Source organism: Alligator mississippiensis, chromosome 3 (assembly GCF_030867095.1).
Source record: "Alligator mississippiensis isolate rAllMis1 chromosome 3, rAllMis1, whole genome shotgun sequence".
In the NCBI taxonomy this organism is placed as follows: domain Eukaryota; kingdom Metazoa; phylum Chordata; order Crocodylia; family Alligatoridae; genus Alligator; species Alligator mississippiensis.
This window is the reverse complement of record NC_081826.1, coordinates 73,164,120-73,182,318: the sequence shown is the minus strand read 5'-3', so window position 1 is coordinate 73,182,318 and position 18,199 is coordinate 73,164,120. Positions and strand designations below refer to the sequence as shown.

The following is an 18,199-nucleotide window of genomic DNA, read 5'->3' as shown; positions in this document are numbered from 1 at the left end:
ACCGAAGCAAAGAAAGCGGCGCAAGAGGGAGGAAAGGAGGGGGTATGGGTGTGGGTGGGGGTTGAAGCAGCCTGAATCCTGCCCCTTGTCACCTCCGCTCAATTTGCCTCCCCTACAGCCTCTTACCATCAAGCACAGTTCCAGCCCCATTCCAGCTAGGGGTACAGGGCACAGAGTAGCCCCAGCCCAGCTACACAGCAGGGATTACACCAGCTGCAGCTCTGAAATACCAAAGCTGCTGTCAATATCACCACTGTCACATGGCTGGACTGGGTCAGAGCTACCCTACACTCCATGTCCCCTGCCAGAGGTCGATAGGAGATATACCTGAGGTTAAGCTGGGTTGGGGGCATGGGCTGCTGTGGCTCCAACTCTGACCCTGAGCTTGGATTATAGAGCCACAGCAGCATCCTGCTCCACACTTCATCTTGTAGTTGAATCCAAGACTAATCCCCACACTTGCCTTAAATGGGGGGAAAAAAGAGCTTGTGGATTCGAGTATTTTATTCACTTGTATAGAGTCATCAAATTAATTTTGTTGTAATAAGATCATCATTTTTCACAGATTTTGGAAAAACATGTATTTAATTTGTTTGCTTCAGGACAGCAGGGCATTTCCATTTTTAACAGGTAACCAAATGGATTTCATATTTCACTCCCAATATTCAATAATGTTTTGCCCAGTTGGCCAAGTTAAATTACGAGAAATTATGAGAAATCAAATTCCAGTTTTCCCAAAATAATTTGCCTGCATAAAATTAGAAAGTAAAACTGTGGACTAGTGGATCCCAATCTATGGTACGGGTACAACCAGTGGTTTGCAGACAACCTGTCAGTGGTACGCATTAACAGATTTATTATTATTACTTTATATGACAAAAATTTGCTAGTAGTACTTAAGGCGGCATCATTTTAAATAGGTGGTATGCAATCTGCTAGAATTTGGGAACTGCTGCTGTAGACTGATCTTCCAACATTAACATGTTGTGCCAAAAGCATATCTTGCTCCATGTCACAATGTCAATTCAAGTTGCAAACCTACACATTCAAAATTTAGGGAGTATAGGGCATATTAATGAACTCTCCTTCTGCCTGTTTTTTTTTTCCTTTAGCTATGTGGCATATATTAGCTGACCACAACACACACATGTGCATAGCTAAGTCATTCAGATCTTCATTTCAATACATCTGATACATAAGCTGCAGTTTAATAAACAGTCAGTTTGTGTGTGTGTGGGGGGGGGGGGAGGGGGAGTTATTTCTTAAAGCACCATGCCTCCTATATCCTGTATTCTTAGAGATTTTTCTTCCTCCAGTAAGTGTCTCTTTGTCCTGTCATTTATATCTACTAAAAAAAAGGCTGCCTGACTTCATCGATGTTCTATATTAAAATAGAGATGTTTACACACACATTTCATTTTCATCTTTTCTTTTTTTTACTATTAGTATCAGATCAAATGATCAGCAAAAGTACATTCTTTCATAATAACAAAACAAATCATTTGACTACTTTAAAAGGTGTTTCATTGTGCACTGCTGCATGCTGGCTTCTGACCAAGCACTGCATTTTCTTTTATGGTTTAGCTAAGTAAATGCACGTGTATAAAAAGAAATTCTAGTATTATAAAAGCCTTAGTCTGTCTGTCAATAACGCTTTATTCACACTCTGATTGGTTGTCTGAAACAGCCAATAAGAGGACTCCAAGAGAGTTCTGGACAGGAGGCAGTGGTGGAGCACTGCTATGACAGTGGGGACAGAGCAGGGGGGTGGCTGGCCTCGCACTCCACTAGCCCTGCTCCCTGGAGGCAGCGGCAATAGCAGGTGGAGTGGGCCCAGACCCCAAGTGGTGGCAGGGGGGGAGGGGGCCCAGACCCAATCCAGGGGGGGGGGGGGGGAGAGGGAGGTGTGGGCCCAGGCCTGATGCAGTGGGGGAAGGGGGGAGTGGGTCCAAACCCCAAGCAGAGGGGGTGGAAGATGGGGAACGGGCCCAGGTGTGGGGGGTGGACACAGGGCTCCATCGCCACCCTCCCACTCTCTTCCCTCCAGCATTCTTGACAGGCAATTTGCTACTATAGAATATTGCCACAAATTGTGCATAACACATACAAAAATACATACCAAATCATTTCTGCAACAATTTAGAAGAGAGTAAGATATGATAAAATTAGAACTCCCTTGAAATGAATAGCTAGCTGACCTGGATGATTGCTGATATTTAGTACACTTTTCTAGACTGAATAGGCTTCTATCAATTCAGCAGTTCTTGTAATTTCTGTAGAACAGAAAGTAGAGGTTACAGTATTTTAAGAGTTTAAGCTACAGAGAGAAAACTCCTAACCTTGATTTTGTTTGAACAGAAAATGAAGCAACAGGCATAGAAGTTATACGAGTAAACAGTAATGTCCCAAATATTCATTATTCATGAGCTTCATGTTTACAGCCACATAGAATTCAATGTAATCCTACTGTGCAAAAGTTACCTGACAAAGAAAATGCTGCAAAATAAATGTCTTTAATTCTGCTAGAGGAAAATGCATGTAAAATTATTTAGATTTTAATGTTCTTCCTACAAGGTGAGACATGCTATTAAATAACTTAACAATAAGTTAGGCCTTTGGTTTTCTATTTTCCTTCCCATTAACCCACGACCAGAGTATAAAAAGCCTTTTACCCTAGCTCTGTCTGAGTATAAGGACTTCAAAGAGGGTGAAGACTTCAAATAGCAATACAGGCAAGAGTCAGTACATTTTAATGCTGAAGTGAACCAACTCTGGCCTGGCAGCAGGCAGAAAAACTGTTTAACACAAATGAGTCACATCATAGGCATATCTCCTCCTGCTCTGGTCTTACACACAATGAAACTACATTGTATTTGGGCCTGAAGAGGTAATGTAGAGATAAATGGCAATGGGAAAAATGTAACAGGTGCTGCAAGAAAAAACAAAAAAAAAATTCAAAGCTAAATAAATGGTGAGTCTTAAATGTGTGGGGGAAAAGACAATATTTTATAATCCCTGGAAAATGAATAGGCAAGACACCAGAAGTAGAAAGAAGATTACAAAAAAGGTAATCATACCTAATAACTTCTTCCATGATTTGATGAGAGACTTTGCTAAAGATGTAACTTCTTCATCTGTACTTTGCTTGCGTATTGCATTCACTGACATTCCAATTCTTGTGGACTGCAACAAAGAAAACTATACATTACACTCCACAAAATGGAAACAATTTAAAATGGCAATAAAATGGTGAGGTGTATTTTGTAAAAATGCCATGTAAAATCTGTCCAAACACCCAGTCAGCTGAGTCCTTATGAGTCCAATGAAAAACAGGGTAAATTGCAGATCCTTACAGATTTTATACTCACAGGATAATCTACACATTTATACAAATGAATTTCAATACACTTTTCGCTTAGCAGCCTAGGGGTGGAGGGCTATTAAACCATGGGATTTGAGCTCCTAAGTCACTTGGGGGAGATTTTCCACAAGTCCATAGAGCTACTTACCTGAATCTTAATTAGGAAATATCTTAATTAAGACATTCAAACTAATATTATGCAACTCGCTCACTTTCATACAGCATTTTAAATGCTTGTGTTAAAGTTTATGCTCCCAAAGAACTTACTTTGAAACAACAGTAGAATTTATTTTACAGAAAGCAGCTGGCAAGCATTTGTACCTAAGTAACTTCAACATTTTAAAAATTCTCATACGTTGGGATGCATTTTAAAATCCCACCATAAAAAAAAAAAACACCAATGGTTCAGATCCATAAATGTTATTAATATTGTGATGTTTTATCTTATGACAGCAGATGTTTCTCTGTAAATGTAAAATAAAATTAGTCTGCTGCTTTGAAGCTACCACTCAGTCAGTATCAAACATTTAAACTCAGTGTGCTACTGCCATCTACAGCTTCTGCTGGTTTATAAAAAGAATGGATCATAGATGGGATACAACTGAATCCAATCAAAGTAATTTGCTATTGCTTCTTTCAATACACTCCAATTATTCAGGAGTCCTACTAATATAACAAGATGCTATTCTACTTTTCCCTGAATACTTGGGAACTCCAGGTAAAAAAGGAAAGATTGGCAGCCCAGGAGATGGCTCCCAACTCCAAAACACCAATGTGCATTTAAAAAAAAAAAAAAAATAGAAATCCAGGAAACTAACTCCTCACAGTTAAAGGAGACCCCCAGACTAGGTTGGATGCATCTTAGATGACAGTCATAGGAACAATGGTTACTTTACCATAGCACTATAAGTACAGCACATACCAGGAATAATTTTTTTTAAATGAACATTTTTCAAAACTGTCTGACGTGAGTTTGTAATCTTTTTGATTGCAGACACCTCATTTTAAGCTGTATATAAGACTCTATACACAGAGCTGAAGCCTTTAACCTTATCATGAGAAAAAAGATAAATCTGCTCTGTAAACTGCTGTAAAGGAGTTATAGCTGACCATACATTTATGCAGCTTTTTCTGGCAAAAATTACTAAAGTTTTTTCTGTATATGGAATCTATCATTTGCAACTTTTCAGTGGGACACTTAGCCTGTCAAAAAGGAAATACAGGTGGAACATGGCTATAAATAGATCATTTCTTGACAAGTTTTCATCAAATAAAAGTAGACTAAAATCTTTTTTTCCCTGTAAGTGTGCTGTATCTGATAGGCATTTTGTAAACACTTGGGGGAAAGCAGAAAGACTAGACAACAGTACCCTGCATTGGAAAAGATCCTCCATCTGTGTAAAAACATGGATATTTGTAGTGGAATGGTCTTATGGAGATGTTAAAACAATTATCACTCGAACAGAAAGCTGCAAAATCTGTCCTGGGTTGAAAGGAAGGGGAAACATGAGGGAAGCCAGGGAAAATATGAAGAACTAAATTTTTTCTTAATGAATGAATTAAAATATCCCGAGGTCCAATTTGTGTTTTAATTTCAAGTACCTTGAGTAAAACACTTTTCCTCTGAAACTCCTTAGTACCTCCTCTATAGCACCTGCTGATAGAGGGAGAGAACAGGTCTCAACAGGCTCTTGTGGGAGAGGTCCCTGAACAAGAAAAGGGAGGAAGAAATTGGAAAGAGAAAGGGTCTTGAACTTAACATCACATCCACTGTATACTAACTCTAAAAAAAAAAAAAAAAAATCGACCTGTCTACAGTGAATGAATACTGTTTGTCATCAAAAGTGATGCAGGTGTTCTCCAAATGCAAAAGGAAAATGGGGAGTAAGAATTAAAATGCAGTTCTTAGTTCCCAGTTATCAATCAGAGTCCCTACCATTTTTTCCCTACTACTATAGGGTAAACTGAAAACCTGCACTTATCTTTTACAGCCTTGCCCTCAGAATATTCAGAAACCATGAGTCAAGTAGCAAAAGGGTGAGATACACAAGTGCTCTGATGGGTGCTGTCAATTTGAATGCCATTATTTGAGTTGTATGCAGGCCATCCACCTCAAGTGGGAATATACAAAAGATGCTTGAAGAATGAAAAGCTTGGGGAAACACATTGAACAAAATGTTAGGTAAATAAGTATAGCTTACATAGAGCACTAGCAAAAGTTTTAAATTATATTTTTTCCTCTTATTTAAATGCTAAAAACTTAAAAAGGTATAATTTAATTAATTAAACTGTTCAGCCACCATCTTAACAAGATATTCTGAATCTAATTTTGAGGGGATAAAAATGGCATGTGACAAACTTGTTTCTTAATCCTTCTACTAGTTTGTTTGACAGGTTACCACAACCCTGAGGAAGATCATGCTTGTTCAAACGTGAACCAAGGAACCAAATGAGGAACTATCCATTAAATGGCGACAAATAACCCCATTTCTTAGAGAAGAGAAACACTTGGTTCATGGAGCACATGACATAAGGTCTTTTGTTTGACTCTATCCTGACAACTACTTTAGCTTTATATTCATCATATTCTACATTAACTTGGTTCAAGAAAAAAAAAAATTATAAAACTTCTTTGGCATACTGGTACTATTTAGATATGGCATTTTCTGGCACATCAATTTGAAGTTCAGCAGTACAGAGGCAAAAGGAGTTAACCTCAGTAGTACAGACCTGGGATTTAAATCAACATTTCTCTCTAACCACAGGTTGAAATCCCAATAGTCACCTCACTCCTTGATTGTCTGATTTGCAAAGATAGCAAACTATTATGCAATCAAAAGCAAAGCGTTTATCCTGCTGTTCTCAGGCAAAATGTTGCCTTCCTCTCTCTCACTTTTGTTCACGGTTCTATGCACCAGCTATCTACATGACTGCCTTTCAGCAATGAAAAAAAATCAAATGTTTTGTAAAGAATTGTTGAAGTTTTAACAGACTTTCATTCCACATGCAAAGTGTGTTATATAAAAAGGAAGATAATTACGTATGTTTTGCAATGTTAATTCAGTTACATTAAATACAAGTAGCCTTTTCAATTCCCCTTTCCTATTAAGTGCAACACATTTTTTACAAATGTGTACCACAGTATATTGCCTGTACAACACTACAAGACTTAACTCTACCACTGATCCCTGATGATGCACCTCCTGGTTAATTTAATCTGTTCAACCTTATCGCTGAATTGCCATTTGGGAAAATTCTGTGTGTGTCTCTCGCTCTCTCTCTCAAGTCCTCTAATTAAAGTGTCATAGCAGCAATTAGTTGAGAGGAGCAATATGTACTGTGATGTCATCAAGGAGACAGAGCCTCATTAGACTATAGCAATCATAGCTGTTTATTATGTTTCCCTGGTATTATATATCCAATTATTTGGGCTCAAAAACTTAGTCACTGCTAAACCACTATCGACAAGCACTAAATACATGCCAAGTTTCAAAGTCCATCTACTTTTAACTTTACAAATAATATGTGGCTACTATTGTGTACAAATCTTTTCCAGTCTTGACATCCACAAAACAGCCGAAGATTTCCCTTAAACTTGCAACTGCCAGAAATTAATTTTTCAGACAAAGCTGGTTTACCAAACTAATTCTGAAGTAAAAATGGAATTTTACCTGAAACAGCCTTCAACATTAAATATGGACTTTGCTAACAAGCACTAAAATTAGGGCAAAGCACAGCATTGTTACTTTTAAAATACTGTTTCTGCAAATGACAATATAAAGAGATTTTTACAAGATCTAGCAAATTCAAGCATCAGATTTCCACCCCCCCCCTTTCTAATTTGTGATCCAATTAAAATTGTAATTATCTATCACATTATAGGGATGCAGGCACAGCTCTAAAAAAAAGCAAAATTACTCTGCGATTACTTCATGGAGATGAAGAGTAACAAGGATTACTCTTAGGAGTAACAAGGATTAAGTTAGGATTCCTCACACCTACCTGTACAACTATATAAGACAGTACTGTTGGTTACACCTCCAGATCTAAAAGGGAGGTAGCATGCCATACAGGGTAGGGGACCACAGCATGTTAATCTCCTTTATCAGAAAAAGGGAACATAAGAGGGTTGTGCCTTTGGTGGATGTCCGAGGCATAAATTAATCTCCAAGATAATACAGTCTATAAAGTGACCCTTGTTCAGACTGTGCATAAATGCACAAGTTTTCCTACAACAGATTATTAAATTAAGACTGATTTTAAAAGCTTCTATATGTGCTTACCCCTGGCAAATAGCAATTCTAAGATGGTTCCCCAAATTGAACCAGAAAACAATCATCTCCCTTATAATAACTGTTGTTCTGTTGGCTTGGCTGTCTAGATAGACACCCCTTACTGTAGTGCATGCTTATAACAAAACTAATAGGCACTGTTTCTCTTCTTAAAAAAAAAAAAAGAAACAACCCACACACATTTAACACAAAAGCAACAACAACAAAAAAACAAACATACCTGTAACAACTCAAGAGTCATGGGAATATTCTTAAGCTCCTTTAATAAATCCAGAGCTCCAGCCTGCAAAGCATACATAGAAGTGTTATTCAAAATATAGTTTTCTTCCTCCACAATTAACTTCTAAAAAGTTTAGCAGCAAACAAATTCAGCTCTTACAACACAACTTCTTCCTTTTGCTAGAGGCACAAGTGTAATAATTCTGAAGTGTGTGCACTCATTTCTAGACTCCAGCATCATACATTAGCCCTGTGATGGAGGAGGTACAACTTTTGGCACAAGAGCTGTTCTGTCCTGTATCATTTCATCCTTCATTTTTCCACTTCAATGTTTATTTGACTTATATCTCACCCTCTCCAAAAAGGCTCAGGGAGGCTTGTAATAAAAACAAGATAGATTATAAAAAAACAGATGTTAAAGTAAAATAGTAAATAATATACCAGTTCCTCAAATAACATCCCAGAACTTCACTTCATGCTACTTAATGCCATTTTGAGGTGGTTACAGCCATATTAATACCTTTGCTTTTGGGAAACAAATTTACAAACTCCTCATTTGATTCAACATTGTTCCCCTTTCATACTTGTGAAATACACTGTGCACCAATTGATTGTTCCCACCCCGGAAAGACTATATTTTGACTGCTACTTGGCATATAGGTGCATCTTCATCAAAAAAGCCAAACAAAAGGTCAGTTATTTCAAGTGAATTATTTCACCTGGTGTCACCCACAGGCTGAAGACATTAGAGCAGCTAAGGAAAAAAGGAGGAAAAGGTGGGTCATCAGTAGGGAAAGGAAAAACAAGGAGGCTGCCAATTCTGTTACCTTTCCCGTCTTTCTCCTGACTGGGATTAGGAAAGACGTCCTCTTCCACAAAATTTAGAAGTTCTGTATTGCCGAAAACAAGCTCCTATGAAAACTTCACAGGAATGGAGCTTCCCATTATCCAAGTGGTCACGTATCTGAACAGCACCAATATCCTCAACTCTACCATAAAATCCAGGCTCAAAAGAGGCTAGAGGCTTGCAAAGTAAGTACACCTGCAGCCTCTAGACTGTTCACTGACACAGCCCCAAACAAACTTGGAGCTTTACCTCCATCCTTGGTAAAGTATGGTGGGTGGCGAATTGGCTAGAGGGTCGCACCCAAAGAGTCGTGTTAGATGGGTCGGTCTCGACCTGGAAGGGTGTGGGCAGTGGGGTCCCGCAGGGTTCGGTCCTTGGACCGATACTCTTTAATGTCTTCATCAGCGACTTGGACAAGGGAGTCAAATGTACTCTGTCCAAGTTTGCAGATGACACAAAGCTATGGGGAGAAGTGGACACGCCGGAGGGCAGGGAACAGCTACAAGCAGACCTGGATAGGTTGGACAAGTGGGCAGAAAACAACAGGATGCAGTTCAACAAGGAGAAATGCAAAGTGCTGCACCTAGGGAGGAGAAATGTCCAGCACACCTACAGCCTAGGGAATGACCTGCTGGGTGGCACGGAGGTGGAAAGGGATCTTGGAGTCCTAGTGGACTCCAAGATGAACATGAGCCGGCAGTGTGACGAAGCCATCAGAAAAGCCAATGGCACTTTATCGTGCATCAGCAGATGCATGACGAATAGGTCCAGGGAGGTGATACTTCCCCTCTATAGGGCGTTGGTCAGACCGCAGTTGGAGTACTGCGTGCAATTCTGGGAGCCACACTTCAAGAAGGATGCGGATAACCTGGAGAGGGTCCAGAGAAGGGCAACTCGTATGGTCAAGGGCCTGCAGACCAAGCCCTACGAGGAGAGACTAGAGAACCTGGACCTTTTCAGCCTCCTCAAGAGAAGGTTGAGAGGCGACCTTGTGGCTGCCTATAAGTTCATCACGGGGGCACAGAAGGGAATTGGTGAGGATTTATTCACCAAGGCGCCCCCGGGGGTTACAAGAAACAATGGCCACAAGCTAGTAGAGAGCAGATTTAGACTGGACATTAGGAAGAACTTCTTCACAGTTCGAGTGGCCAAGGTCTGGAACGGGCTCCCAAGGGAGGTGGTGCTCTCCCCTACCCTGGGGGTCTTCAAGAGGAGGTTAGACGAGTATCTAGCTGGGGTCATCTAGACCCAGCACTCTTTCCTGCTTATGCAGGGGGTCGGACTTGATGATCTATTGAGGTCCCTTCCGACCCTAACATCTATGAATCTATGAAACTTCTAGCAATCCAGATTTTATATCAATTTCTAATTAAAGATCATGGGGGAGGAGTAAAGCAGACGAGGTGAAGGAGGGAAAGTAAAACTGTATCTTCATCTGCACTCACGATTCAGAAGCTCAAGAAGTTCTCTCTGATTCTGATGTCAACCTATGTAGTTAACCACTATCTTCTAGCAATTTAATATTTTTAAGTGAATGCTAGGCTTTGGCAAGATGCTAGTCTGGAGACCAAAGTCTTTCTGTGGCTAAAATTCAGCACAAGCTACAAGCTGTCTCCATCAACTCAACACTCTCTCATACCTTAAAGAAACTTCAGATGTGCAAGTTTAGTTCATGTTTTCTGCTAAAGGTACAGGTGACATAATTTACCACTTAACAGAAGGGATTCAGATTTTGTCACCATAACTTGGTCCTCAATAAAGGAGGACTACGTTACCACAATTTAGCTTCCATTTACTGAAAGAGAAAAGTCTGCACAAAAGGTAGTTACCACAGAGCTACTGACACACAGTAAAGCAGCTGTGTCTGTATACCCATAACTTAAGACTACCAGATGAAGTACAAATTAGTACAGTGCATGGAGTGTGGTGTAGACACTTGTTCACTAGGCCACAGACCAGTGGGTCTCAACTTAAAAAAAGAGAGAGAGAGAGAGAGAGAGAGAGAGAGAGTCAGGGCACCCCTAACCACTTTTTTTTTTTTTAAACATGGTTGCAAAGCAACGTTGATACTGCCTCATGTGCTTCACAATCAGGTCCTATTGCCTTCAAATAAAATTGCCCTGGGTCTGCTGCACAGCCATCCCAGGAACAGCTGTGTCCTGAGAACACAGCAGTGGCAGCAGACAGGTAAAACTGCCCAACATGCACTCCTGCTACATTAGGACCATGGTTGGCCTTAAACCAGGCAGGAGCTGCCTTGTGTTGTGTAGCTTTTCCAGATTTGGCCCCTCCTATGCTCCTTCCAGAAACAGATAAGCATGGATGCAATTGTCCCATGTGCTACCATGGCACTAAATAAAATAACTCCTGCCAAAGGCTGTTCAAGTTTCAAGTTTTCAGATTCAAATCCTGGTGACTTTCAATCTGCATGAAGTCACACAGCCCATATTTTTTTAAGCTGACACCCTGTACCCGACCCCCACCCCCACCTTTTAAGAGGATCTGAATCTTGATTTCTCAATTTCTGCCTCTTCCTGCTGTTAAACAAGTCTCTTTATCTGGGAACAGTCCGGCACTGTATCCCATATATTCTGCCTTCCTTCTAGCTCACTAGTGGAATCCTACTCTCTTTACAGCATGAAGCTCCTCCTTCCACTATTTTATTTACTTTACTCCATGCATGAAGTTGATGTTTTGTGCTTGTTTAAATCCTTCCTTCCACCCCACCAACTCCAGAATAATTTATCAACCCCTGTGGAATTGTTACAGGCACAGCAGCAGAGAGACAACCCTCCTCTACTTTACTACAAGACCACCAAAAGGATGGCGAAGAAGAGAGAAAGCGGGATTCTTGTGTCAAGTCTGAAGAAACAGAGTCTCTTATCCAGGCTGTTTAAAGAAAGCCTTCTAAAACAGGTCTTAGTTTAATTGAAAATTTTACTTTTTTTTGGCACCTATCACCTTTACTTATAAAGCCAGAAGTTTTTACTGTAGAGCAACACAGTAAAACCAAACTATAGAAGAGTAAGTTTAATATTTTTTGGCTTTTATCCACAATCAAACTGGTCAGCTATGCTCTTAAGCACACAATCTGCTCGTGGCGATGATGCAAACAACAGAAAGAACTCGGCTTGTTTTTCAGATACCAAGTTTAATTTAGAGCACTTACAGGAAAACATCTTGACAGAACTGCAGACATGAAACCTGCTGCCCACGATGCACTTAGCACGATTTAATTAGCAAGGTCACTTTTCTGATCATAACTATGACAAAACAATAGTGAAAGGGTGTCTCAACTGTGGGATGAATATAATGGGGATCAACTGTACCAAGCTGTAGCAAACTGTACTTTGATGGCACATACTGCTGGTGACAGACAAATCCTATGGCTGTAACAATTCATCCTCATGCATAACTACCCTTGAATCTCCGCTGAATGTATTCAATTAATTGACCTGTGAAATATACTTCTATAGCAATTTTCCATTCTGGTGACTAAAATTAATCTCACTAATATGAATTAATTAATTACTGACAACTCTCCAAAAAAAGGACCATTTCTCCCCCTTTACAGATGTGGAATCAGATACAGACTTCTCAAAGTCACTTGATATATGGTAACAACATACTATATTCTGCAAGAGGCAAATCTGTTCTGAACATTAGCCATTTACAAACCAAAGTAGTAAGAAATACAGTTTAATTTGCTTACAGGGAAGCAAAATATTCCATGCTTGGGAGCACACATACAGAAAAGAAGAAAACAATACTGCATGTAAAGCCTAACTTGTTTGCTAGTGTGAATATGGGGGGAAATTACATAAACTATTCTTAAATATTAGGCTATAGAACAAATACCCTAATACTACAGCTTAAAAAATAGCTTAAAACTTACCCCGCTACATATTATTTCATTTATGTTAAACGCAAATCTTTTTACGATGCACAGTTGCATAAGACAGACTGTATTTTGCAAACTGAACACAATTGCAGTTTAAGGTATTTGGTTGCATTAAAATGTTCAAACTAGTCAAAAAGAAGTCTGCTAAATAAAATTTAGCTGGAATACATTGAAATATGAAAAATGATACAAAGCTCAAAGAGACATTTCTGTCATAACTAATCTTCAGTTGCCTACATTATGCAATTTCAAATCTCTATTTGTCATGGATGCATGCTGCAAGAGGGATTTGGATGTATATGGCTACCTGTTTATTTGTGATAAACATGTCTCGTGATAACCATGCACCCTAACAATTTAAAGGATTTTTCACATGCGAATTGAAACCATCTAACAATTTGCTAATAATGTCCATATTAACTTTTACAGCTTTCCAGTTTTAAAAAACAGTCTCCTTTTCAAGACTGTTTCTCACTCACTATCTCAGTTGAAAGACTCACAAAGGGGACTGAGAGCTGTCTCAGACCTTAACTAAAGGGACAACGATATTGAATCTTCAATAGAAAAGGCTTTTCTTTCAACTGTTTCATAAGCAATAATCAAACCAAACAGAAAAAAGGTTAAAATTGAAAAGTAAATGCTTCTTAGGCTGGTTTTACTATTTTGTGCGTTTGTGCTCTCATAAAGCCAATCACCACCAGGGCTGGTCTTCTGAAGAACAGAATACTGGGCATTAAACCCAAACTTTTAATGCAAAACATTCTCTCATTTCCCCCAACCTCTTGTGAAGCTCAAACCAGAAAAAGGAGGGCTACCAACCTAATTTCTCCTTAATTCTAAACAATTAATCTTTCAAAGGTTAAACAAAAAGTTAATCCCACCCAATCTAGTTTTATTTTATACACTGATGACACCAATCCTTCATTCTGTGACTGGATGCAGGTTTTGTAAAATAGGGTATGGGAACAGCAACTGGTGCTTCAGAGGTGGGTGCACCCCTCACCCCCTTTCCCACCTCCTACCAGGATGGCCAGACCACACTGCAGGAGTAGCAGCCAGGGCCTTTTTAAAGTTCTGAAATTGGGAACTCTTGCAGAATTCCCCTGCTCCCCAGCCCCATGCTCAACAGAACCTCCCCTCTTTCCATTCCCTCTGCTCCCACCCACTGTTGTCACTGTCCTTGCTGTATCTGCCTGCTCCAGGGGCCAAGGAAACTTGAGAGCCACTCCTGGCCTGCCCCAGCTCCCCCACCCGCAGGGCAGTGAGGGACAGCAGCTGCAGCACCTAAGACAAGAGGGACGGATGGGGACATACTGCTAACTATGGAAGGGAATTCTTACCTGATTTGGGGAGCATAAAAAGAGGAGTTCAAATTCAGCATGGCTGTGTAACAGGGCAATCTGTCTCCTTATGACGGGGCAGCCAGCCCTGTTGAGTAGCTGCAGCTATAGGGGAGCTGCTCATAATGGAGTGACTCACTAGGAGCTTAAAACCCCAGATAGGAGAGGAGAAAGGGAACCGCTGGGGTGCAGTTTGGAAGGAAGGAGCCAGCTGTGAATAACAACTTGCTACAGTGTGGAGCCATGCTGCTGTGCCCCGACCCAGAGCCAAAGGAGCTTCCCTCCAAACGTCTGCAACAGGGCATCAGGGTTTGTTTGTTTGTTTGTCTATTTGTCTGCAGTTTAAAGATAGTGTTTGAGTTGGGAGGAGTGGCTGAGGAGCTCCTCAGGGAGCAAACCTGCCTGCCAAAGCCAGCAGCCTAAGCAATCCGCTTACAAGCTGTAATTAGCAAATTTATTATTTACAGAGCACACATCATCTGCTTCATGAAGGGTTAATGTCTATGCTGATGTCACACTTTTCAACTCAAAAGGCAAGCACCAGACAATTACAATACTATAGCATGAGCCATGAATCCAGTTTTTCAATGGCAGGTTAAATAAAAGCATCCCTTCTGCTCTGGCCCTTGACAAAAATCAGGATTGAAATATTTCTGGAAGTGTTTTCATCAAACTAGCAACAATGCACCAAATGTATTCAAATGCTATAATATTGTATATTTAAAAGTGTTAGTCATAAACACGACAAAAAAGCTGACAAAAAAAAAACAAAACAAAACCCTTTAAGCAATTCATACGGTAGAAAACTCTGAAAAGAAACATGAGGAGTCAGAAACTTTTACCCAGTTTGTATTTGTGTATAAGAACTCAATATAGCTTTATCCTTCAATTAAGTCATAATCCTGTAGCTGAAAGCTCAGTGCGTTTTCACAGGAGATGATCTGTACATTACGTTGCTAATTTAGTATTCTGACTGTACTGCAGGGTCAGGTGACAGGATGTAGTACAAGATTTGAAAATAAGTAGCTTAAAAACTTGCAAAAGTAACTGAGGAAAACAAGAAAGGAAAATAAAAAGTTTCTTGCTACAGGTGGGATTGTGGTTATTTGAGCTTCTGTTGTACAATAAGAACATATATATTCTCTACATAGAAATCACAGAAAATTAGGTTTGGAAAGGACCACAGATCATCTAGTCCAGTGGCTTTTAACCTTCTTTTATTTGTGGACCCCTACAAAATTTTGAAGGGAGGTGCAGACCCCTTCGAATTCTAAGTGTGGGCACTCACACACTTTTGATTAATCACAGTCATCTTTTACACACCCCTTAGACAGTCTGCAGACCACAGGTTGAAAACCACTGATCTAGTCAAACCCCCTGCTCAAAGTAGAGCCATCTCCACCACATCATCCCAACCAAGACTGTCTAGCTAGCTCTTAAAAGCCTACAAGGACAGAGATTCTACCACCTCTCGGCGTAACCTGTTCCAGTACTTTACTATCATCCTCATGAGAAAGTTTTTCCTAATATCCAACCTAAACTTCCCTCGCTGCGACTCAAGACCATTGCTCCTTATTTTGTTATCCGCCATCACTAAGAACAGCCCAGCTCCATCCTCTTTGAAACTGTTCTTCAGATAGCTGAAGGCTGCTATCAAACCTGCCCCTCAGTCTTGTCTTCTACAGACTAAGTCCAGTTCCCTCAGCCTCTCCTCCAAAGCCATGTACCCCAGCCTCCTCACCATTTCTGTTGCCCTCCACTGAACTGTCTCCAATTTGTCTACATTCTTTCTGTAACAGGGGTCCCAAAACTGGACACAATACTCCAGATGTGGCTTCACCAGTGCCAAATATAGGGGAATAATCATTTCGCTTGCTCAGCTGGCAATACTTCTACTAATGCAGCCCAGTACGATGTTAGCATTCTTTGCAACAAGAGTACATGTGGTATTAATTTAGTTTCATCACCACTGGATCAGAACACCTCACAGACTATAAACACGTTTATCCTCGCAGCACCCAGAGAGATGGAAGTAGGGCACAGAGAAACTAAGGGCTAAATCCACAAAGCATCATACCTCTTAACTTTTGGGCACCTGGCTCCCAGAGTGGGACTTAAGAGTTAGGAGCTTAAACCCCTATGCAATACATGGGAAGAAAAAGGAACAGCTGAATGAGTCGCAACTTATCCAGCGGGACAGTGGTTAAAACAAGAGTGGCCAAGGGGAGCACATTACTGCCTCCAATTGTTTTCAAAGAAAAGTGCGGCCTTTCCCTCGCACCCACCTTCCCTGGTCTAATTTTGAAGGGAACAATTTAGACACCTTACTCCAAGCGAAAGTTTCAGACTGCAAATCCGATCCTGACACAGGTGTCTTCCTGCAGCACAGAAAAGGGATTTGAGATATACCATCCTTTTCAGTGCTTAGGTGGCTCAGTGCACAGCGTGCTAGCTGTTGTGACTCTCATTCAGTGGGTGGCTGGTGGCAGACTGGGTAAGAGACAAGCAGCACAACAGCAGATCAGGTGGGGAGCACAGATCTGGGAGCAGAAAGCAGAACTGGCATGGGAAGGAGAAATGTGTTAGACGGGAAACTTGAAGGTGCAGAGCTAATTTATGGACCTGCCAAAAAAGGATCAGTCCCCAACACACAAACTGAGGAGTTTTTCCAGGATCAGAAGAAACAGTGCAAGTTCCTAGCATAAAAACAACAAAGCCCGCTTCTCCCAACATACCAGGAAAGCGCCCTACCCAGGGGGCTAGGGGCTGTTCTTGTGTGAGGACACTTTCCGTTCCCAATGAGGCAGAGTGCCAGACAGAACCTTCTAACTAGCCCAGAGATTAGGATCCTCAGCGGGGGAGGGGGGGGGGAGGGGAGGGGGGAGTGGGTTACACCTCCCCTCAAAAAGGAAGACAGGAAGTCTTCCCCAGGACATCTCTGAACCTGCAGGCAATCAAGTTTCGACATATCATCGCCAGAACTTGGGACTCTTTACCATTGTCACACACGGGAAACCCACGTTAAAGCACCCGAGCCGCGCGCCAGTCGGCTGGAGGACACCAGGAGCTCGGGGGTGGGCAGTGAGCCGACTTCCCCGAGAGCTTGCAGAAGGGACAGGCAGGCACACGCGAGGGAGCAGCGCTGAGCCGCGCAGCCCATGGGCCGGAGCCGGGGCCGCTGTGCTTGCAGCCCCAGCCGGGCTCCCTGGGGGCGGGCGTTCGGCCTGGCCGGGCCAGGCCGCTCCCACCAGTTGGTAGCAGGTCCCTGGAGGCGCCGGGCGCCAGATCCGCACAGGACCCAGCCGGGGACGGAGCTCTGGCTGGGCCCGGAGCGCCCGCGGATGCTCCGACCCAGACCCCGACTTCGGCGGCCCCGCTCACCGCGTTCTTCTTCTGCACCATCTTGTCCATCTTCTTGGCGATGCGGATGATCTCATCCTCCGCGGTCATGGCTGCCGGGGCCGGGGAGGAGCCACCGCCGCCCGGGCCCTGCGCACAAATGGAGCCAGGCCGCGGGCACGAGCGCACCCAGCAGCCCGAGCGGCGCGGGCGGGCAAGCGGCGGCGCCAGGCAGCGCGCATCGAGCCCCGCGCGCCGGAGCCAGGCAGCGATGCACGCGCGCCGAGAGCATGAGCCTGCGCGCGGGGAGGGGCGGGGAGGGGAGGTGGGGCGGGAGGGGCCGGCCTCGTTCTTCGGGGGGGCGGGGACAAGCTGCCTATGCCAGCGAGCCTGGCCGCGCGCCGAAGTCTCGCTCTGGCCCGGCCCGGCCCGGCCCCGCCCCGCCTCGCCTGGCGGCGGCGGTGGTGGGGGGGGTGCGACTAAAGATATGGGGGCGGGGCTGTCTAGAGCGGGGGGCGGGGTCTGTGAGAAGACTCCGGATTGGCGGGAAAGTGCAACACACGTGCAGACGCACACACACGTCTCGCTTCCGCCTGCCGGGGTGGGTTGGTGGCGTGTTCGTTTCTCCAAAGCGGAGCAGAGCGCGTGCAGTTGGGCTTCTCAGTAAGGCCTCCGCCCGCCAAATTCAAACTGGGTAGAAACCAGAGTTGGGACGCGCTGCCAAGCACTGGTTGTGCAGCAGGTTGGCTTTTTTTGTCACTGCGTCATCGTTTCTGTCACGGGATAATTACTTGGCACCCGTGACAGCCTATATTTATGACCACTTTAAGCAGTCGAGTGTGTGGTACTACTGTCGTTACTTTGCGCGTATGGCCCCCCCTGAATGTATTGTGTGATTCT

The 18,199-nt window shown here is 42.6% G+C and overlaps 1 protein-coding gene across 1 annotated transcript in view; it reads right to left on the bottom strand.

The window, feature by feature from the left end:
• TCEA1 (transcription elongation factor A1) overlaps positions 1-17,550 on the bottom strand; it is a 40,792-nt gene extending 23,242 nt beyond the window's left edge. Inside the window, exons 1-3 of the mRNA XM_006259939.4 lie at positions 17,342-17,550; positions 7,874-7,936; positions 3,078-3,183 (exon numbers count right to left, since the gene is read on the bottom strand). Coding sequence (XP_006260001.1) covers positions 3,078-3,183; positions 7,874-7,936; positions 17,342-17,410 — 238 coding nt within the window. The 5' untranslated portion in view covers positions 17,411-17,550. The remainder of the gene's footprint in view (positions 1-3,077; positions 3,184-7,873; positions 7,937-17,341) is intronic.
• Between the last annotated feature and the right edge of the window lie 649 nt (positions 17,551-18,199).